This window comes from Rhineura floridana, chromosome 2, assembly GCF_030035675.1.
Source record: "Rhineura floridana isolate rRhiFlo1 chromosome 2, rRhiFlo1.hap2, whole genome shotgun sequence".
NCBI lineage: Eukaryota > Metazoa > Chordata > Lepidosauria > Squamata > Rhineuridae > Rhineura > Rhineura floridana.
Window position 1 is genome coordinate 2,502,161 of NC_084481.1, and position 27,741 is coordinate 2,529,901.

General features: G+C 43.2%; 1 protein-coding gene across 1 annotated transcript; it reads left to right on the forward strand.

Annotated features, from left to right (window-relative positions):
- Window positions 1-134: 134 nt before the first annotated feature.
- Window positions 135-27,643, forward strand: C2H21orf58 (chromosome 2 C21orf58 homolog). The gene is made up of 9 exons (XM_061607502.1): window positions 135-194; window positions 1,613-1,670; window positions 5,471-5,544; window positions 7,803-7,946; window positions 12,394-12,508; window positions 19,137-19,276; window positions 23,156-23,364; window positions 23,737-23,797; window positions 27,542-27,643. The coding sequence occupies exons 1-9, from the start codon at window positions 135-137 to the stop codon at window positions 27,641-27,643; spliced, it is 963 nt and encodes a 320-aa protein (XP_061463486.1).
- Window positions 27,644-27,741: the final 98 nt, after the last annotated feature.

Below are 27,741 nucleotides of genomic sequence, written 5' to 3' on the forward strand. Positions count from 1 at the left end.
CAGTCTGAAAATATTTCTGAGGAAAGCTTTATGGAAAACTTTGACAAAAACCCTGGAGGAAAAAAGAAGCAACACATATTAAAAATAATTTACTTTCTCATTTGATCAGCTTGTTGCCGTGAAATTTTGTCAGAATGACAGACTCTGATGTGGCTGATCACATGACTCGACTGAAACTCAAACTCCTTGAGAAGGTAAGATTATTTTTCTTAAATCATATCTACATGCTAACTTCCCACATTGCTGGTTTTGCATACTAGCACTAAATTGGTGATAGTGATCAATGCAAAAAGATGTCCCAAACAGAATGGTGCTTTTAAACCACAGTTACTCTCCTACGCTAGATACATCTATGCTGATCTCAAGGTTCAGCAATGGGATTGGCAAAATCAGTCCCCTTGACACTCGATAATATGCTGAAATGTATATGTAGTTTATATTTGATCATAAGACCTCTTCTGCCAGGGTTTCTAGTATAAAGTTAATATCTGCCTTAATGAATGTCTTAACCTTATTTGCTTATATTTAGACTTACTTGTGTTAGTTATTGTCCTCCATCTCCATTATCAGAGACTTTTTCCTGTTTAAAAGCATTTTAAAACCTTATTAACTCCATGTTTACCCACTCATCCTCACAGACCTTCCTGATTTCTGGCCTAACACAATCCTATATAAGTTGCCAGGCCTGGCACCAGCAGGCAGCCAGGTTGGGCACTGGCGGAGGTCCCCTGTGGCCGAGAGGGGCCCTGCTGCTGGAGCTGCTGATGCTGGCACGGATCACAGAGTGGGAACCACTCTCCTAGGCAACACTACCCTGCCACAGGCTGGCTGCACCATTTCCTGCATCGGTGCACGCATGCTTGCCATCACCCAAGATGTATCAACACATCTCCGCTGCCATCTTGGGTGATGGCAGGTGTGCATGCACAGTGTGACCTATTTAAGCACCTGGCAGTGGTGGCAGAATGTTGCCATGTCACCACCACCAACTTTGAGGAACCACTGCAGTCTGGTGCCCAAGGACTGCTGCAGTCCAGTGTTGGCCCTGTAAGTTGCTCAAGAATCCCCCATATATATGCCACAGAAGAGAGCCAATGCAGTCTAGTAGATTGAGTGTTGGACTAAAGTAGGACCTGGAAGACAAGGGTTCAGAATTCTGCCCAGCAATGAAGCTCAGTGGATGTCACTGTCTCTCAGCCTAACCTACCTCCCAGAGTGGTTGTGAGGATGAAATGGACAGGAGGAGAACGGCCTTGAGCTCCTTGGAGGAAAAGTGAGATACAAATGTAATAGTAAATAAAATAAAAGCTGTGCACAACTCTGTCCTTATCTTTATCTTTTTTTAAAAAATAAACATAAATCCAAAGAAGGAGTTGTATATAAGCAATGCAAAGAATAGTAATAGGACAAAAAGGAACCACAGGAGAGAGGCTTTCGTTAAAACATTTTTTATGCATTGTTCATTTGGATGAACCTTTCTGCAACTCTCAAATCTAGGACAGTGTAGTGATTGCACATATCTGCCTAGGCTTTATGACCTTTAATTACTTGTTGAAAGGCAAAGCTAGGGTTCTAAGTTTCTTGTTAATCCTCATGCTGTTTTGATCCACAGAAACTAGACAATGAACGCGAACACTTGGATGACTTGGACTCTTCCTTTCCTGCAGCAAGTAAGCAATTGAAGCTCTCCCATATCTCCATATGAGTCGCTGAGTGATGAGTGACTTTCAAAGGCCTGGTTGTAAGAAGAAACAAATGTTCAAGTTAATTCCATCTACATCCTCTAGTTAAAGGATAGAACTAGACTTGGGATCTAACTAAATATTACAGAGCTGCTTCCACTCCATATCTCTTTCCTTCTGTTCTTTATGACATCTAGTAACGGGGGTAGCTAACCTGTGGCTAAGGATGGGGAAGAAATTAGATTCAGTTCACATTTAAAGCCGAATGTATAAAATTTGCACGTTTCAAAACAATATGACAACCAAAACACAGCAATCCTTCCAAACTGGCATCCACATTTTTCAATGTAGTTCTCCAACCAATGTTTACAAAAATACATATATTTGGGGAAAGTGTGCATAAAAATGAATACACTGGTAAAAACAACATACAAAGATGCATTATATTAGCAGAAGATGCTTGCTAAAATGTGTACATTACTGAAAACTGCACACAAAAATGTGTTTATTAGGAGAAATCACAAATGGTGATTGTACCTGGTTCAGCATCAGGGTAGACCTGAGGCTCGGGGGGTTGCTGTGGTCTATAGGAGCTCCATCTCCCTCTGCAAGCACCCTGTCCATGTGACTACTGGTCTGGAGTGTTTGCACCTTGGGTTGGGTCAGCGGGGCAGACTGGGGATGATGGTGGTGTACTGCCCACCCTGCTGCCCAACAGGCTCCCTAGCTGAGCTGACAGAGGTGGTCTGGGGTGTACTGTTGAGATCCCCCAAACTGTTGGTTATGGGGGATGTCAACTTCCATGCCAAGGCCACCTTATCCGGGGCGGCTCAGGATTTCATGGTTTCCATGACAACCATGGGACTGTCTCAATATGCCATTGGCCCAACACATGTAGCAGGGCATACTCTAGACTTGGATTTTGCAACTGGACATGGAGATGGTGATCTGAATGTGGGGGGCCTTACATCAGTCCCTCTGTCATGGACAGATCACTGCTTGCTGAAGTTTAGATTTATAGCAGCCTTTCCCCTCTGCAAGGGTGGGGGACCTATTAAGTTGGTCCGCCCCCAGAGATGGATCCGGATGGTTTCCAAAGGGCTCTGGGGAGTTTTCCGGCTGATAGGGCTGGCACTCCAGTTGAAACCCTGGTTGAACTGTGGAATACAGAAATGACCCAGGCAGTTGACATGATTGCTCCTGAGCACCCTCTCCTGTGTAGAGCTCGTACGGCTCCATGGTATACCCCAGAGCTGAGAGCGATGAAACAATATAGGAGACAGCTTGAGTGCAGATAGAGACAAACTCCTGGTGGATGCAATTACACACTGGTAAGTGCCTATGGTAAGCTGTATTTAGGGGCAGTGAGGGCAGCAAAAAAACAATATTTTGCTGCCACTATCAAATCATCAATCTGCTGCCCAGCTGAGCTCTTCAGAATTGTCCAGGGGCTATTACATACTGGCCCCAAGGACATGGTAGAACCATCTGAGGCCCGCTGTAGTGAAGTGTAGGCACTTCCAGGATAAAATCTTTAGCATCCGCCAGGACTTAGACTCCAGTGTTATAGCAGGTGAATCAAGCGGGGTATCCAGAGCACAGCCTTATCCCAATTTCTTGGATGAGTTTCAGTTGGTGCAGCTTGAGGACGTTGACAAAGGTGGTTGGACAAGTTCGTGCAAACACTTCTGTGCTGGATCCTTGCCCTTCTTGGCTAATAAAAGCTAGCAGGGATGGAACAGCCAGCTGGGCCAGGGAAGTTATTAATGCTTCTCTGCGAGAGGGGGTGGTCCCTGGCTGCCTGAAAGAGGCAGTAGTGAGACCACTCCTGAACAGACCCTCCCTGGACCCAGAAAATCTTAATAACTATAGGCCGGTAGCAAATGTTTCATTCCTGGGCAAGGTCCCTGGACGAGTGGTAACAGGCCAGCTCCAGACACTCTTGGATGAGACCAATTATCTGGATCCATTTCAGTCGGGTTTCAGGCCTGGTTTTGGCATGGAAACAGCCTTGGCCACCCTGTATGATGACCTCTGTTGGGAGAGAGACAGGGAGAGTGTGATTCTGTTGATTCTCCTTCATCTCTCAGTGGCTTTCGATACCATTGACCATGGTATCCTTCTGGGAAGACTGGCTGAGTTGGGAGTGACTGCATGGCAGTGGTTCCGCTCCTACTTGGTGGGTCGGCTCCAGAAGGTGGTGCTTGGGGAACATTGCTCGGCACCCTGGACCCTCCAGTATGGGGTTCCGCAGGGGTCAGTTCTGTCCCCCATGCTGTTCAACATCTATTATTTATTTATTTATTTATTTATTTATTATTTCAATTTATATACCGCCCTTAGCAGAATAGCTCTCAGGGCGGTGAACAAACAAGATAAAATACAATATATCATAGTAAAAAATCACAAAAACATGTACAAACAAACAACAGAAAGCACAACAAAAATGAAATACAACACAAATTACTACATGAAACCGTTGGGTGCAGTCATCCGGACCTTTGGAATACGTTGCCATCAGTATGCTGATGACACACAGCTCTATTTCTCCTTTTCATCTTCTTCAGGTGAGGCTGTCAATATGCTGAACCAGTGCCTGGCTGCAACAATGGACTGGATGAGGCTAATAAACTGAGGCTCAATCCAGACAAGACTGAGATGCTGCTAGTGGGTGGTTCTTCTGACCAGATGGTGGATGTTCAACCTGTCCTGGTTGGGGTTGCACTCCCCCTGAAGGAGCAGGTTCATAGCTTGGGGGTTCTCCTAGAACCATCTCTGTCACTTGAGGCTCAGGTAGCCTCGGTGGCACGGAGTGCCTTCTACCAACTTTGGTTGGTGGCCCAGCTACGCCCCTATCTGGACAGGGATGACCTGGCTTCAGTTGTCCATGCTCTGGTAACCTCCAAGTTAGATTACTGCAATGCACTCTACGTGGGGCTGCCTTTGAAAACGGTTCGGAAACTGCAGCTTGTGCAAAATGCAGTGGCCAGATTGGGAGCAGGGACCAGACAGTTCGAACATATAAAACCGGTTCTGGCCCGCTTGCATTGGCTGCCTGTATGTTTCCAAGCTTGATTCAAGGTGCTGGTTTTAACCTATAAATCCTTACACGGCTTAGGACCACAATACCTAATGGAATGCCTCTCCCTACACAAACCCACCCCTACACTATGCTCAACATCCAAGGCCCTCCTCCAGATGCCTACTCATTGGGAAGCTGGGAGTCTGGCAACAAGGGAGAGGGCCTTCTCAGTGGTGGCCCCCAAATCATGGAATGATGTTTTTGATGAGGTGTGCCTGGCGCCAACACTGTCTTTTCGGTGCCACGTCAAGACTTTCCTCTTCTCCCAGGCATTTTAGCATGTGTTTTTAAATTGCTTTTTTAAAAAATGTGTTTTTAAATGTGTATATTTGTTGTTAATGTTTTTAATTGTTGTAAACTGCCCAGAGAGCTTCAGCTATGGGGCGGTATACAAATGCAATAAATAGATAAACAAAATGCTGCAGAAATGTGGTGAAATGTGGAGAACTGAATTTAAGATTGGAAAAATGGGAAACTCTGAACCAAAATGTTCAGATCTTTCCATCCCTACCTGTGGCTCTCCCAATGTTGGATTCCAGTACCCATCAGCCCCAGCAACATAGCCAATAGGCAGGGATGTTGGGAAATGTACTCCAACAATGTCTGTAGGACCACAGTTTACCCACTGCTAAATGAAAAATTGAAAAACATTTTAAAACAGTAAATAATATAGTGGATAACAGAGTATTTCCAACTGTTTTTACAGGGAATTATGGCGGCCATGGCTATGCATTACAAAGTGCATTGAGACGAAGAAAGGATCTTCTGCAGCAGCTCAGGGTATGACTCGGGCAATACTTTCAACTATTTTCTTCAACAATTCTCAAAGAAATGCACTAAGGCTACAATCCTATCTATCCTTACCTGAGGATAAGCACTATTGAACTCAATGAGACTTAGTTCTTAGTCACACATATATAGGATTGCACTATCAAACTCTCACAGGTCTCTCTTTAAGGATACCTTGGTTACCCCTCAATCTGGGCAATGTCGATAGCCATTCATAAAACTAGGTTAAGCTATATATTTATGGCTCAAGTTAACAGAAACACATTGCAAAAAAACCCTGACAAAATTGTCATATAAGTTATGTGAACTTTCACATGATAGTTTCAGTTAGAAAATACTTGATTTGTGCTAGACAAACCGGAAATCACAGGCTGACATCCCAGCAGTGGAACAGACTTCAGCTAGAACAATGGGACTTTCCCTTCCTCTCCTCCATGCTGCAGCCCCTCCATGCCCCCAAAATATCTGGGGGGTCTGGAGGACCATCAGGAGCAGATTTGGGGAGGATGCAGGGGCAGAGAAGAAAGGGAAGACAACTGCACGAGCAAAAATCCAGTCACACATTAGATATTTATTAACAATTATTTCTAAACTGTTTCTGTTTCCCCAGTTTAACAATTGTTTTTAAAAATACAGTAAAATTACTTTGTCAAATGATTAACATCAAATTATCCAATCAATCTATACTCCCAAAACTGTATACCGCTTTTGTGCTAGGGATCTTCAGAAGTAATATCTGATGTGGCAAAATGTAGACAAATTGACAAAAAGCTGCAATTAATGGTAAAGATCCAACCATTGGCCATAAGTATTGCACTTCAGTGCAATCTGTGATTGGTTGCATTGTCTAATTTTATTATATTGTGTTTGAGATATTTTGTGTTACACTGTGCATTGTGTACTTTTTGCTCTAACAGCCTTTGGGTGATGTGAAGTTATTAAATAAATTAAATCAATCACAATATTCACATTTGGCTTATCTCAAATTCCTTTGAGCTTCTCATTCTTGATGACATTCCATATCCTGGTCAAATGCCACTGAGCTGTGTTTGCCAGTAGAATAGACAGTGATGGCAGAGCGGATTCTCCCTTCCCCCTGCAGCAGCTTGCCCCGATTGTCCCTAAAATCTACCCTCGAGAGTTGGGGGACCCTCTGGAGCAGGGTGCAGGAGAGAGGAAGCCCCCTCACACAATATTGGATATTGTCCATGGTCTCAAAGTCAGCAAGGGTTCATTTGTTTGAGTACACTTTCACAGTAAAAAGCCCAATACTGCACCTTCTAGTGGAAGATTTATGGAGTAGGTTATGTGCTTACCATTTCCCAAGGTCACTTTATAAAAGGCTAATTTTTTTCTGGCTATAGGGACACATTAATCATTGGCCAACCCTCTGGCTAGCAGTGGGTGTGGCCCAAAGGGGATGTGGCCACCTCATCCTCTCTCACACATTCTCTCATTTGTAGACATGCAAACAAGCACACTGTCTCCCTCCTCAGCTGATCCATGCAGGATGCAGATAAGCTAAAGAGGGAGTGATTGCCCCCTCTCCACTTCTCAAATGATCAATATGATGATTGGGGAGGGGGCAATGTGTATCTCCATCAAGGTTCTGGGCTCTGCCTACCTCAGCATTTTGTCTACATTATTATTTTTTCTTTTTACTCCCACTGGCAAAATTGGTGGGGTTTGGAGGAGGATGGGTAGAAAAATTTGCTTGGAGGGACAGATGAGGGGTTAGCCAAACTAGGGATGATCCATCCCTACATTATAACATAGCCAGCAAACATTTTGCATTTTGTATTAAAATATCTATCTATATTTTCTTCATTTTACTGTCATAATGTCCTGTAGAAGGGATAGGATATACAAGATGGGGGGGGAGAGAGAAAATAAATGCACCTCTTTTGAGTTTAATTTTCAATGAAGTGAAACAAATGTATACATAAAATACTACTGTGGGGTAATGACACATTCGAAGTGGGATGATTTAGACATTAAAAAAGACATTAAGCAACCCCTTCCCCACAAACCCAAAATGCCCCACACCAGCTTTAAAGTTTAAGTTTAATAGAACTGGGAGATAACATCATGGATCTCTTGGGCTACTAAAATTTTCAGTATTTTTAATGAAAAGTTAAATGTTCAGTTTCTTATTAATGAGTTTGGCTGGAAAAGACTTGTGAACTGGAAAAAATAAAATGTAGCTAATTTTTCCCCTTGGGGAAAACATATATATTTGGTAACTGTAGGAGCAAAATCTTTTGGAAGAATCTTCACTACCACGTGGATTGCCAAAAATCCAAAAGAAGTACTTCAGACCAGAACCAGAACTTATCTTCCAAACTCCTCTTCCTCCTCCTTTACCTGAACAACCAAGAATTATCCAGCAGACAGTAAGTATGTAATCCTGGATGGGAAAATCTGTATTTTTATACTCTTATGAGCAAGAGAAACCATAGAAAACACAAATCATTACTCAAGAGTGTAGCATTTGGTAAGTTCTTCAACAATAGGATCTGATTCACTGACTGTAAGTCAGCAACACCAGATCTTTGAAGGCAGTGCAGGACTTAGTTTTGGTTTTACTACTCCCTCTTAATGTGTCTTTTGCAGTTTGATCTGCGGACATGAACAAGTAATATTCTTGCCTCCATGCCATGAAAAGAGTCACCTGTTGATTTCTGGTGCTGTTAAAGGCCCAAGAGCAGGCTAGGCTGTTTTTCTCCCCTGTCAGATGACAATTCTAGGTACAGTGGAATTACAAAAAAGAATATATAAACATATGCCCAAATTGAACAGTTAACTATAACATTCAGAACTACAAATTAAAAATGCACATTTGAAAAACACATTTTTTAAAATTAATAGAAACCTAGAGGTGTATAATCCTGTCTAAGTTCCTGGTCAAAATTTCCTGCAGCTGAAATTCCTTTCAAATGGTGAAAGCCCCAGCAGTGTTCATGTGAAAGTATATTTGCATAGGTGCATTAATGGAGATTTTCATGTGAAAGGTTTAGATCAACTTTGTTTTAAAATATGAGTGTGAATCTTACATTGGCTTGTAAAATCTATATCAGAATATAAAAACTAGGTATGATTTTTTAAATTTCATATCCTCTATCATGTTAATAGCTTCTATAGTAAGATAAAAAGCATAAGAGAAGCACTTTCTGATGTTGTGTACGTAAGCAGCCCCCCTGGACCCCCGTAGAACCCATAGCCCGGAGGCAACTATTAGGGTTCTAGACAATCATGTGAGTGCCTACCAATTTTTTTACTCCTTTTTGGTAGCTGCTTAATTCTTTTTTAGGGCCAGCCAGTTGACTACCAGAAAATTGTGGCTTCACACAGACTCCCATACAGTGCAATTGTCAGCTGAAAATGACCCTTGCCAGGTGTTGAAATAAGATGAACCACACAGAGGAAATGAGCTAAAGTTCCACTCACGAACAAAAGCAGAGGCATGATGGGTTTCCTTGTACTTCCATGACCCATCACCAAGGAGGACTATACCCCCAGCCTGATGGAACCAATTGCCTTTGAGTTCTCTTTAAGACAGTGTGGGGAATCTGTGTCCCTATAAATGTTGTTGGACTCCAACTCCCATCCATCAGCCCCAGCCAGCACGGCCAATGGACAGGAATGACGGGAGCTGAAGTCCAATAACATCTATTGGGACACAGATTCCCCATCTCTGCTCTAGGAGTTACTCATGGCTGCATAATTAATCTAGAACAATAATTTATGGAATGGGAGGCTCAGGTTTGACCTGTTACTTAGATTTCTGTGACTTATATACACACCAAAGAGGGGATCATTGGGAAAAGAGAAGCAATCACATTTGCTGGCTAGCTATTGTTGTTAATGCCTCTTTCTAGGGGGCAGGGGGGGAGTAGGTAATAAGATGGCCTTAGTCATAAAACTCAGTCTTGGCCACTTATTGCCCTTCCTTCAAATAACTTTTCCCAGGGACAAAAGATTGTTGACTGGGGTTCTGTGTGAAGCTTTCAGTCCTCCTGCATGCTATCACAATGTCTTGGACTTCTGCCAGTCTGACTTTTCATCAAGGGATTGCTTAGAGAGACTAAGCATTTCTAATCTTTGACTAGAGGTGTACACAGTTCTCTGCCTTTCCGAAGAACCTCAGTTCTAGTCTCTCATGTGAGCAAGTGCCTGATAAAGACTTGCAAAGTTGAATATTTAACAATGGCTTATTTGCAGTTAGTTTGTGTGCTCAACCCAAATTGCCCATCACCAAGGAATAGAGACACTAAGGCTGCAGTCCAATACATGTCTACTCAGAAGTAAGGTCCATTGGGTTCAATGGGACTTACCCCCAGGTAAGTATGTACTGGATTGCAACCTAAGCAAGAATGGTTGGAAAATTAAACCACTCTCAGCACTTAGCTGTGCTTGCTGGTGCTTTCCTTAAAGCTGATGTTACTACTAACTCTGCCTGGCAAGTGGCTGGCAACCGAATCCTTTCCTGCCCCACCCCACTTCGACCCCTGTTCACTGCACAGTTGGGGTATGGAGTGAAACTGAAAACTGAAGAGGAAAGTTAAAGGGACAGTTCTTCACTCTGACTGGCTTTCACCACTTTACTCAGTTTTTTACTGTTTAAAAAAATAAAAGTTAAAAAGCGTGTTGCTAGCCTTTTGCAAATCATCCCTGCACAAGTGAGACAGGGGCTTTAAAAATGATTTAAAAACAAGTAAACCTCCTGAGCGGAGACCTCATAAAGTTACCCACCTCATAAAGTTAGATGAAGTATGCTAAAACAAATCCAATATATCTGAATATTCCCCTACAAGCAACCATTTGAGGGATTTTCTCTCTCCCTGCCCGCCATTTTCAAACACCATTTCTCTTTGCTTTCCTCCTCTCTCCTGTCTGTATCACAACACAATCCTATACATGTCTACTTGGATTTCAGTGGGGCTTACAAATAGGCTGCCTTTTAAGCACTTACAGCTTCCTCATTATTCCTCTTAGAATATCTTCCCTATATCCCCCTAATAAATCCCCCCTTGAGACATTCCCAGAACTTAAACACACAACTTAGTTCCATCTTTCATGCCCTTCCCTCAAGGGACATGTGTCATGTTGTAGGGCAAACAAATTTTGTCTGTGAAAGTCTGCACATCTCTCCCTACAGACAGTTCCTACTCCCCTTTGGACACATCATCATCTGCATGTTTGCAATTTTATGGGATGAATCCTAGCCTGGGTGGGTGGGTGGGTGTTTAGGGAGCCTGTGTCTAAAGCTGTCCTCTACAGTATAGGTTTTGTGTCTGAGTACTTTTTGGGAATGGGACTATACAATACCCTTCTCTCCAAACCTTTTCACACATACCCCCAGAGTGTATGCAACAATGTTAAACTGTGTCTTCCTACTGCTGCGACATATTCACACCTCTTTCTCACCCTCCGTCCCTCTTTTCTTACTTTCCATCCATTCACAGACACTGGAGACAGAATTCCTTAGGGGAATTTTTGCTCTCTGACCCCATGAAAGTCCACCTTCATGGGAGAGAGGGTGATGTGGGTACCATCTAAAGTGGTGGTGGTGGTGAATAATAGAGATGGGTGATTGGCAGGTGGTGGTGGGGATAAATCTGATGAAGACCGCAGCATCAGAGCAGAGGAGTAGAAGGAAAGTGTTAAGGCATGGTACACTATAAAGTAAGGTGTTCCTTTCATGCGAAAAAGGGGAGAGAATTGGCTGTTGACTAGTAGTGGTACTAAACTCTGAGAATATTTGCACATAGTTGTGCTCACAGTCAGCTGAAGGGAAGCAATGATCATGTGGTGAGACAACACTAAAGGTAGAGATACGCTTCCACCTTCATTTTTGGAATGCAGGGACACACAGCACTAGTAAAACTCTTTCCCTTTTTACTCCAAAACCCTGGAAGTTGCAGCTCAAGTGCATTTTACCTTGAAGTCAGTTTCACACAGATTTCAGAACTGATTGGCCATCAAGCCCATTGCTACTGCAGGTGTGTCCAATGAAAATGCTTTGCTGTAGACTCAGGCAGACACAGTGATTGGCCCAACACCTTGCTGTGGGCGGTCCTGATCAGCAGTGGGAGAGGGAGATGTGTCCAGCTGTGGGCATAGTAATTTCAAAATGCAGCCAGAGGAAACGGCTTGGCTGCTTTTGAAACAACTAGTGTGTCTGCAGCCTAGGAGCTGGGCACTGTAAAGGTTTTCAGGCTATTGGGCAGAGAGAGATGAGAGGCCAGAAAGTAGTGGGGGAGTAGGGAAAACAAGCAGAAGTATGATGAAACAAAGCTAGATTTGTTTGATTATCTGTGAGGTAGCTTATAGCTTAAGTGTGGTTTAGTTCACAAACTATGGTTTAATAAACTATGGTTTGATTGTGATTAATGTGATGTGTTTCCTTGTACTGCCCCAGGTGTAGATGAAACTCTAAAAAATATATCTTTGATTAGTCCAGTAATGAACCAAACACAAAATATGTGTTAGTTTAAAATATTGTGATAATATTCATACAGCCTTTAGTCTATGAAAGATTATTTCATAATAAATTAAGGTTGAATCCAATGTTAGTCCTACTCAGAGTAGACCCATTTAAATTAATAAACATGGCTAAATGAATCCATTAATTCCAGTGGGTCTACTCTGAGTAGAACTTAATAGACTACAACCCTCTGCCTTTAAAGTGCCATGAGACTTTTGCAATAAAATAAGCAGCTGAAATAACTGCTTAGTGTATTCAACACGGATAGAATTTAATTCAGTAGCCTCAAGTCTAGGATTTTGGCTTACAGTTTGATCCCTGATTATTCTGATTTTGCCTATTTTCTTTTTAAGTTGCCTCAGCAGCCAGCAACCATTATTCAGCAAATACCTCAGCATCCACCACTCATTACCCAGATTCCATCTCCCCAGTCTTTCCCAGGCCCCCGCTCTGGGAGTATTAAGGAAGGTGAGCATTAATCTTATAAGACTGAATCCTATATACACTTGTCTCCAAGTGGGTCTTTTCCAGATAAAGGTGCACAGCACAGCTACAATCCTATGCACATAGGGATGGGGTGGGATTTGATTCAGTGTGCATCTAAAGGTGAACCTACCAAATTCCCACTTTTCACAACAACATGCAGCTGAAACACAACCATCCTTTGAAATTCAGACTTCTCCAAATATTGCAGTGCATTTCTCCAGGTATGTAATGTGTACAAATATGCATATACTATGTTAAAGTATGCATAAAAATGCATACTGAAAATGACACACAAAAATGCATTATATTACCGACGATTCCTTGCAAAATGTGTATTTCTGTCAAAACTACATAAAAATAGGAGAAATTCACATGAAAATGCTGATTGTTTTATAAAGACTTTTTTTTTAAAGTGCAAACTGATGTAAATGTGGAGAATTGAACTTAAGACTGGAAAAATGAGAAACCACATTAACATATCCACCCATCCCTAATTGTACATCTACATACAGTGAAGATCTGTTGAATTCAGTGGGACTTACATTTGAGTAAAGAGGCACAGATTCAGGCTTACAAGGGCCTTTTCAGATATGTCTAGCCTTTTTCTCTCTCTCCACATCATCCCTGCTTCATGTCCAGCACAGCACAGAGAGATGCCTATGTGAACTAAGATGTGCACTGCATTGCTACAGACCAATTAGAGTTATGTATTTATTAATTTATAAACCACTCTCCATTTTCAGAGCATTATCTACAATGGACATGTAAACTATGTAGAATGCTTCCGCACAAATAAAGAACTGATCAGAACCCGGAAGCTTGTGGGACAGCTAAAGCTGGGATTCCCACCATATTAACCAGTATATTATGGCAGGATGCAGTCTGGGAAAGTCCAGGATTTCCTCCTGTCTTTCTTCTGGTACCCCTAATGAATAGAATGCCTATGGTGACTAGCGCCTTTCTTCCTCTGCTTATGGCTCAGGCTTCATTTTAGGAACATACATCTAGGGCTAAACCCAGAGCTTGGAAAAGTTACTTTTTTGAACTACAGCTCTCATAGCCGGTCATGCTACTGAGCTTGTGTTTGTCTCGGGAGGGGAGGGAAGTGTTCTGAAAATGGGGGCTGTTTCTTCTAACCCTGTGTCATGGTCAGATCACTATCTGGTGAATATAGATCTCTTGATGCCGCACACCCTCCGCAGGGGACAAGGACCTATTAGGATGGTCCGCCCCAGATGCCTGATGGAACCTCAGGGATTCCTGAATGCGCTGGGTGATTTGGAGCTGACTGAAGGACGCCCGGTCAAAGCCCTGGTGATCGAGTGGAACAGGGAGATCACTGGGGTTTTGGATAGGGTGGCTCCGAAACGTCCTCTCCCCCTGAATAGAACTCAGAGAGCACCCTGGTACACACCACGGTTGCATGGTCTGAGACAGGAGGTGAGACGACTTGAGCGCCGGTGGTGGAAGTCTCGCACTGAAGACGATCGGACACTGGTTAGAGCGGCAATAACTGCCTACCAGGTGGCAACAAAGGCAACAAAGAGGGAATTCTTTGCTGCCTCTATTGTGTCAGCAGAGTGCTGTCCCAGGAGATTGTTCCAGGTGGTCCGAAGCCTGGTCGGTCCAGTTGCCCAGGAACCTATGGAGCAATCTAAAATCTCCTGTGACATTTTTGCTAAACACTTTGCTGGTAAAATCGAGCGCCTGAAGAGCATGATTCCATTCGCCGTGGATACAGGTAGTGGGCCAGGGTCGGCCAGTTGCATTCCGGTCCAGTGGGATCGGTTTCAGCCTCTTCCCTCTGAGGAAGTGAACAAGGTGCTCAGTACTGTGAAGCCAACCACCTGTCTGTTTGATCCTTGCCCTTCGTGGCTCATTATGAGTTGCACAGAGAGACTGAGCGAAGGGATCAAGGCAGTGGTAAATGCATCCTTGACAGAGGGTGCAATGCCATCAGCCCTCAAGGAGGCGGTGATAAAGCCCATCTTAAAAAAACCCTCCTTGGATCCCCAAGAGCTGAATAACTTCCGCCCAGTTTCAAATCTACCATTCTTGGGCAAGGTGATTGAGCGAGTGGTGGCCAAACAGTTACAGACACACTTGGAGGAAATGGATTATTTAGATCCATTCCAATCGGGTTTCAGGACTGGGCATGGAACTGAAACAGCCTTGGTCGCTCTGGTGGATGATATGAGGAGGGCGTTGGATAGGGGAGAATATACCTTCCTCGTCCTCCTAGATCTCTCAGCGGCTTTCAATACTGTTGACCACGGTATCCTTTTGGATCGCCTAGAGGGATTGGGAATAGGGGGCACTGTTTTACAGTGGTTCCATTCCTATCTCTCAGATAGGCACCAACGGGTGGCTTTGGGAGATGAGGTTTCAGACCCTTGGCCTCTTAATTGTGGGGTGCCACAGGGCTCTATCCTCTCTCCCATGCTGTTTAACATCTATGTGAAACCGCTGGGGGCCATCATCAGGAGTTTTGGGCTGAAGTGTCACCAATATGCAGATGACACTCAGCTCTATCTCTCGTTTAAGTCCTCACCAGAGTTGGCTGTGGATACCATGTCCAAGTGCCTGGAATCCGTAAGTGGATGGATGGGAGAGAACAGGCTGAAGCTGAATCCCGACAAGACCAAGGTGTTGCTTGTGGGAGATAGAGGAAGGTTGGGTATTACGGACCTGATGCTTAATGGGGTGAGATTACCCCTGAAGGACCAGGTCCGCAGCCTCGGGGTCATTCTTGACTCCAGGCTGTCCATGGACGCTCAGGTCTCGGCGGTGAGTCAGGCAGCTTGGTATCAATTACATCTGATACGGAGGCTGCGACCCTACCTTCCTGTTCATCTGCTCCCACAGGTGATACATGCCCTGGTCTCCTCTCGCTTGGACTGCTGTAATGCGCTCTATGTGGGGTTACCCTTGAAAACGGTCTGGAAGTTACAGCTGGTACAGAATGCGGCGGTGCGCTTGATTAAGCACAGCCGTCGCCGTGACCATGTCACACCAGTGTTAACAGATCTCCACTGGTTACCAGTTGTCTACCGGGCCCAATTCAAGGTGTTGGTGTTGACCTTTAAAACCCTATACGGTTTCAGCCCAGTTTATCTGAAGGAGCGTCTCCAGCATCACCAATTATGCTGCCTGACAAGATCAGCTTCTCAAGACCTTCTCTCGGTCCCACCGGTTAGAACAGCTAGGCTGGTGCGGACCAGAGAGAGGGCATTTTTTCGATTGTGGCCCCCACCCTCTGGAACTCCCTTCCTCTGGATCTCCAACATGCTCCCTCCCTGATGGGTTTTCGCCAAGCCTTAAAAACCTGGCTATTCAGGCGGGCCTATGGGATTGGGGAGGATTAATTTTTATGAGGTTTTAACTGGAAATTGGTTTTAAATTGATTTGATTGTGTTTTGTTTGTATATTATATTGTATATCATGTACTGCTTTTTATTATTGTAAGTCGCCTAGAGTGTCCACTAATCTGGACAGGCGACCAACAAATAAAATTTATTTATTATTATTATTATTATTCATCAGCCCAATCCAGTGGCCATGCTGGCCGGGGCTGATGGGAGTTGTAGTTCAAAAAAGTAACTTTTCCAAGCTCTGGCTAAACCAGATGTGACATAGCAGATATGTGAAGGACCTTCCAACTTTTAAAAAACTTTAGTGTAGCTAAAGTGGGGCAGTCAAAATTTGATTGGAGCAGAAGGGGTGGGCTGTCTTCAGAATCATGCATTCCAGCTTCTTTCTACCCCATGGGAGGTGAGAAAATATGTCCTTGAGTTGTTGCCCATGAGGAGAGAAAAGATCAGAAGATACTTAACCTGTTTTCAGTCACACCTAGGCTGCAGATTGTTTTCTCTGGCTGCTCTTTGAAACAACTCTGCCTACGGCTGGACACATCTCCCTCCTCACTGCTGATTAGGACCACCCACAGCAAAGCATTGGGCCAATCACTGTGCTTGCCTCAGCCTACAGCAAAGCATTTTGAAACTGGCAAGTCTATTTCTTGTGAGTGCACAGGATTGAGGATTCCTGCTTTCTCCCGTTTGCCCGTTGGCTATTTTATGCCAGATACCATGTTCAACTAAGCTCACACAGTTTCACAACAGCAGTCATCTGAACAGGCAGGCTAATGGTTGGAGTGCCCATCCACACACCTCTGGGTTTGGGGAGATAACAGGAAAATAAAAGCTGACAGCAGAATAGGTTTATAATGTTCTATTTATTCATGTCTTATACAACACCACTATTAAATGCACTCTAGTCAGCCTTGGCCAACATATCAGAAGCAAGTATATTGCAGTATACAATTGTTGACCATTGAACCGCACTGTCACTGAGTTTGTTTTCCATCAAGTCTGAAAAACTGTAACTAGGGGGAGTTATGTCTTTGCCCAGTCTGGGAACGGACAGCCAAGGCCGTTGCTATGGTAACCATCGCGATAGACTGGGAAAAGTTCTAGCAGCTATCTGTGTTAAGCTGAGTCTTCTGTGTATTGCCTCTGAACTGAGAGGTTGTCTTCTGTGTTTACCTTTGGAGAGAGATGTACCAGAAGGGGGGTGACTGAAGAAACTCTACATGTATTTACTCTTAAGCCTTTGGCCGTAATGTCTTAATAAAGACTCTTAACATGATCTAATGCTCTGAAGAAGTTTCTTGCTCAACTTAACTCCAACGTAATGTATGCTGTTTCACGCAACAACGCACACACTTCAACAACAATCACAATATATAGAGTATAGAAACCTTAAACTGTAAAGTATAAAACCTTCAAGTTACAGAATCTATTAAGTTACAATGTTGGAAAAGACTGAGTCCAAGCTCAAAGCCTTATCAAGACAGAGTTGCAAAGTAATTGGAAATACAGAAACATACAATAATACTTCTCACCATCAGATGACATGGACGGATGGGATACAGGCTTCTTGCTTTGACCAGTTGCTACAAAGAACTGGTAGCTTACTGTCTAACATCACCCCGTTTTATAGGAGTAAAAGGTAAAGGTGTCCCCGCACTTGTAGTGCGAGTCGTTTAGTCCAGCATTATCTCATGCTGTCACAGGTGTCTGAGCAACATCTCTGACTGAGCAACATCTCTGATAACGAACTCAACTAGCTAAACTAGCTGGGAGGCAGGTGCAGTTTCCGGACACTCCAAATAAGGTATCTCTCACTGTTCACCACCTGGACTGTGAGTGTAGCTGCCTACCCAGAAATGGGGAGGAGCAGAGGAAAGATAAACATTTTCCAGTTTGCACTTTATAAGGCTTGACTGAGGAGATCTGCCTACCTGGATGTATACGTTAATACATACATTTAAAGGACTCTTAGAGGGGGAAATTTACATTAAATTTATGAATATAGGAAGACAGCCCATAACAATTTTGATTGGACACACCTGGCAATGGGGTTGATGGCCAAACATTTTTGAAGTCTGTGTGATGCTAACTTCAAGGTAAAATACACTCAAGCTGCAACTTCCAAAGGTTGGGAGTAAAAGGGGGTGGAGTTTTCCTAGCATTGTGTGCCCCCACATTCAGTAAATGGTGGAAATGCACTGAAGCTAGCACAACCCAAGTGTGTCTCCACCCCTAGTTTGACACATTAGTTATTATTTGAGTTTGGTATATACAGCAGCAGAGTACAGACATGAGCAGTCTGGTAAGACTGGTAGTTGAAAGAATAAAGAAACATAAGGTTTATTACTACTGGGAAACAAAGCCATTCTGAGTACAGACATACATGTGGCCATTATGGAGTCATGAGGTTAGCACTCACATACTAGTTAAAGGAAGGAAGGAAGGAAATAAAGCCTGAGATAAATGAACAAGTATTTCCTTAAAGAAGGAATCAGCGAGGGAAGAATAAGGGTAGATACATAGTTACAGTTCTGCCCATTCCAGTGCTTCTCCACCTCTCTTTCGTGAAAATGGGGGCATACAACGCTAGACAAACCCTGATCCTTTTTACTATAAAACCTTGCGTGCACTCAGCTTGAGTGCATTTTTATTTTAAAAAACTGCTTCAAAAAGATTTCACAACTGATCGGCAGATCAACCCGTTGCCCCTCCAGGTGTGGCCAATGGAAACGCTTTGCTGTAGACAACTAGTGAGCTCATAGCCTAGGCTGCCTTTCCGTCTGTTGTCCCCCACTGGTTCAGGTTACTTGTTGCAAGCATTGGTGCTTTACTCCCAACAGTTATAACATAATGCAGTTCAAATTCTTCACAACTGTTTTCCTGCACAGTGAAGGGTTTATAATCAGGGTGCATCATCCCCACCTCTGGCAGACCTATTATGAATTATGAACCTCTTGCAGACCTATTATGAATTATGAACCAGTCCAGAAACACAAGGAAGTCTAGGCACATATTTTATTTTTCCTTTATTGCAGCTGAGCAGTTGGAAACAAACCAACTTACATGTATTGTTTGTCTTTCATAGTCACAGCCAGACCCACTGCTGGGTTGTTTTATTCACAAAGGTTTCTGCACTAAAAATATTAATTCTTTATAGAATGCTTCTCCCTCACATTCTCTTCTGATCTCTGTAGTCAGCAGGGAGTGGCCTCTTGATATTGTCCTCTATGCTTTCCTAGATATGGTGGAAATGATGCTTATGCAAAATGCACAGATGCACCAGATCATTATGCAGAACATGATGTTGAAATCTCTGCCACCACCTGCGTATTCACCAGCTAGTGGGCATGGGGTTCCCATGCTTCACCATGGACAACAGGTAAACCTCTTTTTAAAGGACACTGAATATTAACTGATGGTGGATGAGAGCCCAGAAATCTGAGTCTAGATATATCTCTGGCAAGGAAGTCAGATCTGTCACTATCTATGTCAACTATAGCAATTATTTTATCTTAACAGTGGGACTTCATGGCCTCCATAACAGCCATGGGGCTGTCTCAACATGTCATTGGCCCAGCGCACATGGCTTGTCACACACTAGGCCTGGTTTTCTCTGTGGAGCAGGAAGAGGGTGATCTGAAGATGGGGGGGATCTTGCCCTTATCATGGTCAGATCACCTCCTGTTGAGATGTAGATTGTCACTAAGTTTTCCTCTCTGCAGGCCTATTAGAATGTGCCACCATCAGAGCCTAATGGACACAGTTGGTTTCCAGGCAGCTCTGGGGTCTTTTTTGGCTGACAGGTCTGGCAACCTTCTTGAAGCTCTGGTCAATCTGTGGAACATGGAAATGACCCACACAGATGACATTATTACCCCTGAGTGCCACCTTCCACTTTGCCAAACCTCAGTGGCACTATGATATACTCCACAGCTGAGGGCAATGAAGCAGTTTGGAAGAATCCCAGATGAATACAGCTTAACACAAAGTGTGTCCTCATTGTGGCAGTTAAGGCAGTGAAGAAGAGTGACTTCTCTGCTTCCGATCAGTGCCTCATCCAGTGTAGCTTTATAGGATGATATGGGGCCTTTTACATACTGGCTGAAAGAGGTGTGGAACATGCAGTAGCCCACTGTGACTTATTTGCAATGCATTTTGAGGATAAAATTGCTTGTATCTGTAGGGAACTAGTCTCCACTATTGTAGCGGGTCAATTTGAGTGGTGTCCAGAGCGCTGTCTAGTCAGATGTTAATAGATGGGTTTCACTTATATGATTTGAGAAAATGGACAAGGTACTTGGACACGTGTGGGTGACCACTTGCGTTTTTTATCTTTGTGGCTGATAATATCTGGCAGGGAGAGGAGCTCAAGGCATTTTAAAGTAATCACTTTGTGTCCAAATGGACACCCATTCCTAACCCAGCGGACACAAATGGACACATAACATTTGATCAGTGAGCCAAAAACACAAATTAAGATTGGAAGCCACTGAAACACTGATTAGAGATATGTAATTTTAGTGAAATTGAATAAAAACAGTAGAAAATAGGAGCACATTACATAATTATTCTTAGGGTTCTTACAAACTGTCAGTTTTTCTGAGGAACTTCACAAAATCTCTCTCCTATACACTGTGATGTCTGGTGCTCTCTATCTTCATTTTTTCATAAGAATTTTGCCACAGCAGGGTGTGGTGTAGATTGTAAGCAGCAGATTTTAATTTTCATTTGCTTTTTAATTCATGTATTTACAGGGGTGTGGGCAGGCTAGTAAGAATTTTGCTAGGCTAGTAACTTGTAGAAATGCATTTGCAAGGCTGTCTTCAGTCCTTGTTCTTTTGTAGTTTGAGCTACTTTAGACTCAATCCAAATGTCAGGACTTCTACATAATACAAAGGCTTCTACATGCAAACCATTTGAATGAAAAAATGGACACCCAGTTACAATTCCTTAAAAATGCCCTGGGGGAGCACCAGCTGTGCCAAGGAAGAGAGGGAGCGGTCCAGGGATGTAGTTGTCAAGGGTCTTGGGGGGGGGTCTTAGACCCCTTACTTTTTTGGGAGCCAGGTCCCAGCAGGGGCCCCATGTCTCCAGTGTACTATGACCAATCAGCATGAAAGGGGAGTGTGTTAGCCGCTGAGAAGAGTTTTCTAACATGCTTCTTTATTGTTTCGTGCTGATAGGAGACAATCAGAGTGAAAATAATTCCTGTTAGTTCCTGCTTCAAAGAGCCAAGTTGTGGAGAGTAATTTCAGAAGAAGAGACAGTGGATCCTGATGACAGCATCCCATCTACATCATCAAGTAGTTTGGTAGTAGCAGGAGATAAACATGTAGACATTGAATTCAGTAATTCAAGCAATATCTCTGTCAGTGAGAAAGGACAGTCATATGGGGACAGTGACAGAGCAGCAAAAACAAGTATTCAAGCCTGGCCAGATTATTTTGTAATCTTAGAAGTTTGTACAATCCTAGAAGGGAGCATGGCTGTGAGGGTGTGTGGCTGTGACTATTATGAAGGGACCCTGCACTTCTGAATTTGCCACTACACTACTGGAGTGGTCTCAGGCCATGTGGAAGAGGCAACAGTGAGACTGCTCCTTAAGAAACCTTCCTTGGACCTGGAAGATTTAAGCAACGATAGGCTGCTTGCAAATGCCCCTTTCCTAGGCAAAGTTCTTCAGAGTAGGTGGTTGCTGCCCAACTCCAGGCACTCTTGGATATGACTGATTTTTCTAGATTCATTTCAATCAGGGTGCAGGCCCAGGTTTTGCACAGAGACCACCTTGGTCACCCTGTATGATGACCTGTGTTGGGAGGAAAACAGATTGAATGTGTCCTTGTTGATTCTCCTTGATCTCTTAGCAGCTTCTAATACTGTCGATATCCTTCTGGGGAGACTCTGTGAGTTGAGAATAGGGGATGCTGCTCTGGGGTGGCTGTGCTCCTATTTGGACGGTCAACTCCAGAAGGTGGTGCTTGGAGGATATTGTTCAACCTCATGGAATCTCAAAATGTGGGGTATCCCTCCTGCTGTCTAACATCTATGTGAAACTGCTGAGCAGGGTTATATGACGTTTTGGTGACCTGCAAATATACTTCTTCTTTACAGCTCAAACAGGTGTGGTGGTGGATGTACTGGATTGGTGCCTGGTCTCAGTAATGGACTGGACAAGCACCAATAAACTGAAGCTCAATGCAGATAAGACTAAGATGTAAGATTGGGCACTTTGATGTCCTTGCTCATCTCTACCTGCCCCACACATGATGTCACATATGTCAGGTGGCCAGCAAGTGGGCATGGTTTGGGGGAAGCAGCATCACAGGCTAAATTTGAACCCCTAGCAGGTCAGCTTACCCTCCAGGCTAGGGATGGGTGAGAATTTTGATTCAGTTTGCATTTCAAACTGAATTTATCAAATTTGCACTTTCTGAAACAAGATGAGAACCAAAACACTTCAAAATTCACACTGATTCTGATTGTGTGATACAGTCACCAACTGACCAATGTTTACAAATATGCATATATTAGGGGAAAGTGTGCATAAAAATGAATATATGAGTGAAAATAACATACCAAAATGCATTATATTAGGAGAAATTGTTTGCAAAAGTGTGTACATTATTAAAACTGCCTACAAAAATGTTTATTAGGAGAAATTTGCACTAAAATGCTGTAGAATTTTTATGAGGATTTTTTAAAAGTTGCAAATGGCTGCAGAAATTTGGAGAACTGAATTTAAGATTGCCGCAATGTGAAACTGAGAGAACTGAAATTGGCAGCTCTTTCCATCCCTACTGCAAGCTGGAGGTTCTCCACCCCTCCTCTAAAGTATTCATTCTGCTCTGTTCCCTTGCCATACACAGCATGCTTTGCAGTCATTTAACTGCAAAAGAAGCCAACCAAGGAATGGTACATTGAAACAGGCACAAATTAGCTAACAACTGTTCAAAAACCATATTTAACATTATGTGAAAGTGTTATATTTGCTAGGATCTTTGATCTAAAAACTAAAGCCATGAAAGAAAGATATACTGCATTCTTTGCAACAAGAACGATTAATTTTATCTAGCATTGTTGCAGAGGAAACTGAGGCCAGTGATTTATTGAAGTTGTTTGTGAGCTTGAAACATAGGGGAAAAGAAGGATCTTAAGCCGTAAAGCTGCAAACTGGACCTACGTCAGAATCAGAACCTTTTTCTTCCCTGCTCTGATAGCCAGGAATTTTACACAGCATCATTCTCTTAACTACCTGCAGTTCACTGCTCCTGTTCTGGTAAGAGCAGAGAAGACACAACCATCAACAGTACATCATCATCACTATACATCTTCAGGGGTACCAGCTATTCCATCTCAGCTTGGCTTTTCCATGGGGCCTTCAGTGATGCAACCTGGCCTTGGCCCACCACTGGGAGGATTCCCTTCTGATGTACATCATCTGCCCATCCAAACCATGGCACCATATATGTAAGTCAACTAGTTGCCACACTGGATGCATTCATTGGCAATTCTGTCTGCCAGTTTCTGACAGCATTCTGTGCTCAGTTTTGTTTCCATATTGTTCATAGGCCACAACAGAGGAACAAAGACTTAATACATAACTTTGTTTCAAGCATTAAGAAATTAATATCTCATTCAGGCTAACTTGGTTCAACTGTCTAGGCAGACTCCAGGTCTCAGCTGAGCTCCCACTCACCCCCCAAAATTCATATATAGGATAGTGCAGTTTTTAGAGTCAAAATAATGCTTACTACAGAGAAATCAAGGATACATTTCAGACATAAACACTAATTCCTTGCAAGAAATGCATATTTCTAATTATACGTTCTATTTGACAAGTGTACCATCCAATGGACTGCTTGGATTACCCTGGGTTTATAGACTTCTACAGCACCTGAAGGTAACCAGAGCAGTCTTCCTGTGTTCATATTTGGTCTATGTCTCCATGTCAAATTGGTCTTTGTAGTCCAGGAGTCCATGTCAAAATATTTAAATCATAAGATAATCAAACCTTTTGCATCTAGACATCTTACAAATGTTGTGGTATTTCCAAAGCTTACGAGTAATGGCTAGGGCATTTAAGGGGTGGCACCTCACCTCTTTCTTGCGTAAATACGTGGTTAAAACAAGCTGTGTCTGTTTGGGGATAATGTATACCATTCAAGACTGTCCAGTCTGACTGACTGCTTCCAAGAAAGTGCACTGAAAGGGAGAGCAAAACAGCAGTTTAGGACCTCAGGGATTCCTTTCGCCGGATGGTAAAAAAACACTACTCATAAAACAGAGCTCTAACTTCACTCATTAGCTAAAAATACTAAAAGACGGGAGTAGTCAAGCTGGCTCACCTCACAAAAATCACTTAGAAGGGTACCTGCACATTTTGCTTCATAACTTTCTTTCTAAGAAGACTTAATTTCTTTTTAATGAAAGCTCAGAGTCCAGAGCCCCTCTTGGCTGTGGGCCCAGTACATAAGTATTCTCTGTACCTGCCTCTCAGCAGCCCTCCCAAGGTGACAGCTCCTGCACTGTCACAGAGAATGAAGGCCTCAGGAAAGGAGGACATCACTCTTCGAAAGAGAGAAATTCCTTGCAGGAACAATAGATATCCTCTTGTGCTGATTATACTCCTGGGTGGGGGGCTCCTGGTAGTGGGTGATTTGACAATTGAAGACATGGATAGCTGGGTTTGTGGGAGGTATGCAAACTGTATAGTGACTTGCCTGCCTGGTTCAAAGGTTGTGAACGCCATTTATGTCTAGATAGCCTGGTAGATAGGGCTGGATTTAGAGAGAAAGCTTTATAGGTCTAAGGTCACTACAAATAATCTTATGGCTTTAGTATAAAAAATAACATTTTTTTTTAATGTTAAATATTTAAGGTTGCAATTCTGTACTTACATACCAGGGAGAAAGTGTCACTGAATTCAGTGGCACTTAAATTCTGAGCAGACATTTTAGGCTTGCATTATAATTACAATTTTTAAAAAATGCAAGACATTTGCTCAGTCCTCAGTTCTTATCCCTGCCCAAGCATCAGACAGATGGATGAATGTTACACCTTAGCCCTGGTGCTGCGAGATCTGGTTCAAGCTGGCAGCCATGGGTTCAGTGGTACCATAATTGCCAAGCTCAAGTTCAGAGTCAGGGACCCTGTCCAGTTCCTTAGTCAGTGACACTGTAGCCTCTGATTCAATGTCCTGGCCACTGCTGGACTCTGAGGTTATGACACAACCATGTCACATGGTCTGATCTGGGATTGTCCCCATGTAAAACAGTCAGATTAGATAAATGCAGGAAATTGATATCTGAATTAGTCCCATATGCTTTATGATGTAATTAATGGTCCCATTAACAGTTTTTGGAGGGGTCAGAAAGCAGGTAAGCCCCAACACAATATATTGATTAGTTTGGAATTATATACACTATTCCCAAACAAGTTCTGTTGGGAGTAAAGCAATGATGCTTGTAACAAGTAACCCAAACCAGTGGGAGGTAATAGACAGAAAGGCAACCTAGGCTTCCCTCACTGATTCCTCCTTTAAGTAACTACATGTTTGTTTTTCTCAAGCTTTCCTTCCTTCTTTTTTCTTCTAGTTAGTTTTAGTGTGTGTGAGTGCTAACCTCATGACTCCATAATGGCCACATGTATATCTGTACTCAGAATGTTGTTATTTCCCAGAAGTAATAAGCCTTAAGTTTCTTTATTCTTTCAACCACTGGTCTTGCCAGACTATTTATTTCTGAACCGCCTGGGCTGCAATATATTCCAAACTCCAGTAAGTACTTTATTACACAATTATTGACTCTAAAAGAGGGATTGCAAACATCCCAGCTGTTGCTCATGAGAAACTTGCAGTTTTTGAAATGCCACGTTTGTAAGATGTCTAGATAGCCTAACCTTTGGTACTTTATGGTGTAAGTATTTTTTTGCAAAAGCTCTTAGTCTGTTGTTTTCCCGCTAATTATTTAGCAGGTTGTAGGGTTTTCTTGAGGCATGACTACCCATGAGTTGCTACACAACAGCAGCAGCACTGCTCAGATTAGCACATTAAAGGAACGAGGCTTCCGTACATGAGCTTTTCAGCTCTCAAGCATGCACGAAAGACTTCCACTAGCATTTAGTTTCACTTTTCCTGAATCTCAGCTTGTCATTTTTGAACGAGAGCTTAACATACTCTCAGCAACAAGCCAACTTCATAACCCATGGTTTGAAGCTGGCTTATTCTGAATATACATACATACATACATACATACATACATATATATATATATATGTGTGTGTGTGTGTGTGTGTATGTATATATATATATATATATATATATGTGTGTGTGTGTGTGTGTGTGTGTGTGTGTGTGTGTGTATATATATATTGGGCTCCACCCCTGATCACTTTGCTTGCCAACCCTACCTACTATCGCCAGCATTCCCCCTCCCTCCCCCGGCCCATGGTTCACCAGCACTCCCATGCCTTCTCTCCCCATGGTTCACCAGTGCTCCCCTCCCTCCCCTCATGGGTCACCAGTCCTCCCTCCTCTCCATGGTCACCAGCACTCCCTTGCTCCCCCACATGGGTCACCAGCTCTCCCTCCCCCTCCTCCCCATGGGTCACCAGTGCACCTTCTCTCCCTCTCCCCATGGATCACCAGCACTACCCCTCCCTCCCCCCTACAGATCACCAGCACTCCCTTCCTCCACCCATGGGTCACTAGTGCACCCCTCCCCTTCCCCCCATGGGTCACCGGCCCCACCACCAACCCACCAAGGGTCAGGCCCAGCCAGCACAACCACTTCTGCCCTGCTCACTCGCTCACAGGAAAATATTCCTACTGATCTCCTTTGATTTTTCTGTGAGGATTTAATCATATGAGTTAAACCTGAAGGTTGTGACTCAAAAGACTAATCCAGAAGTGAAGAAATTTTGAGTCCTCGGCAAGGAGCAAGTATACAGTAATAGCATATTGGTATACTCACTCCTTGCCCAGGATTCAAAATGGCTGTGGCTTTGACTCCTTCCTGCTTATGCACATTGCACTAAACCATAGCTTAGAATGATGTGTGAACATCGCCATTGTGAGATTACAAAGGCGAAAGGTTCCCATTCCTTGCGAAAAATGCTTCTTGCATGAGAAGGTGGTTGCTCTTTGTTTAGGGTAGTTTCCACTGCAGCCTGAGTTCCTGCTAGCTCTCCTCTGAATTAACATTTCTTTCCCTAGCAGCAGGACAGAGTATGAGTGACACATAGTTAATCATACCTCCTATGTGTGTTTCTGTGAATTCAGAGTTTTTATTTTAGTAGCATTGCTAAGAACAGTTACATTTGTAGCCTTAATTTTATGATGAGCACATGCTAATAGGAAAAAGGTGTGTTTTTCAAGGCCCAGATGTTGCGAATAGCTATTGCTATCAGTAGACAATTTATTTAATTGATTAATGGATTACAAGACTAAATATATATATATTATATTTAGGTAGCAATTATGTGCTACATGGAAGTGGGGGGGAGAGCTGCTGTGATACTCAAAAGCTCTCTTTTCAAATTAGCACCTCGTTCTTTGTTTGCTATTTGCCCCCATTCCCTCTGGATCATTTTAGAACTACAGAGTTGCTTCATTTAAATATGTTAGACACTCTAATTTCTCTTTCAGGTGGCCAGCAAAGGGGCAATGATCACAATCCTGAACTTTCACTGGAGCTCTTCATCTAATACTCCTTTCACTGTAGGGATGATTGATATTCTGGTCCTATGAGTATTTACTCAGAAGCAAGCCCTACTTAATTCAGTGGGACTGACTCTCAAGAAAGTCTGCATAGGCTTACAGTCAAGCGGAGCAATCCTTTACTCTAA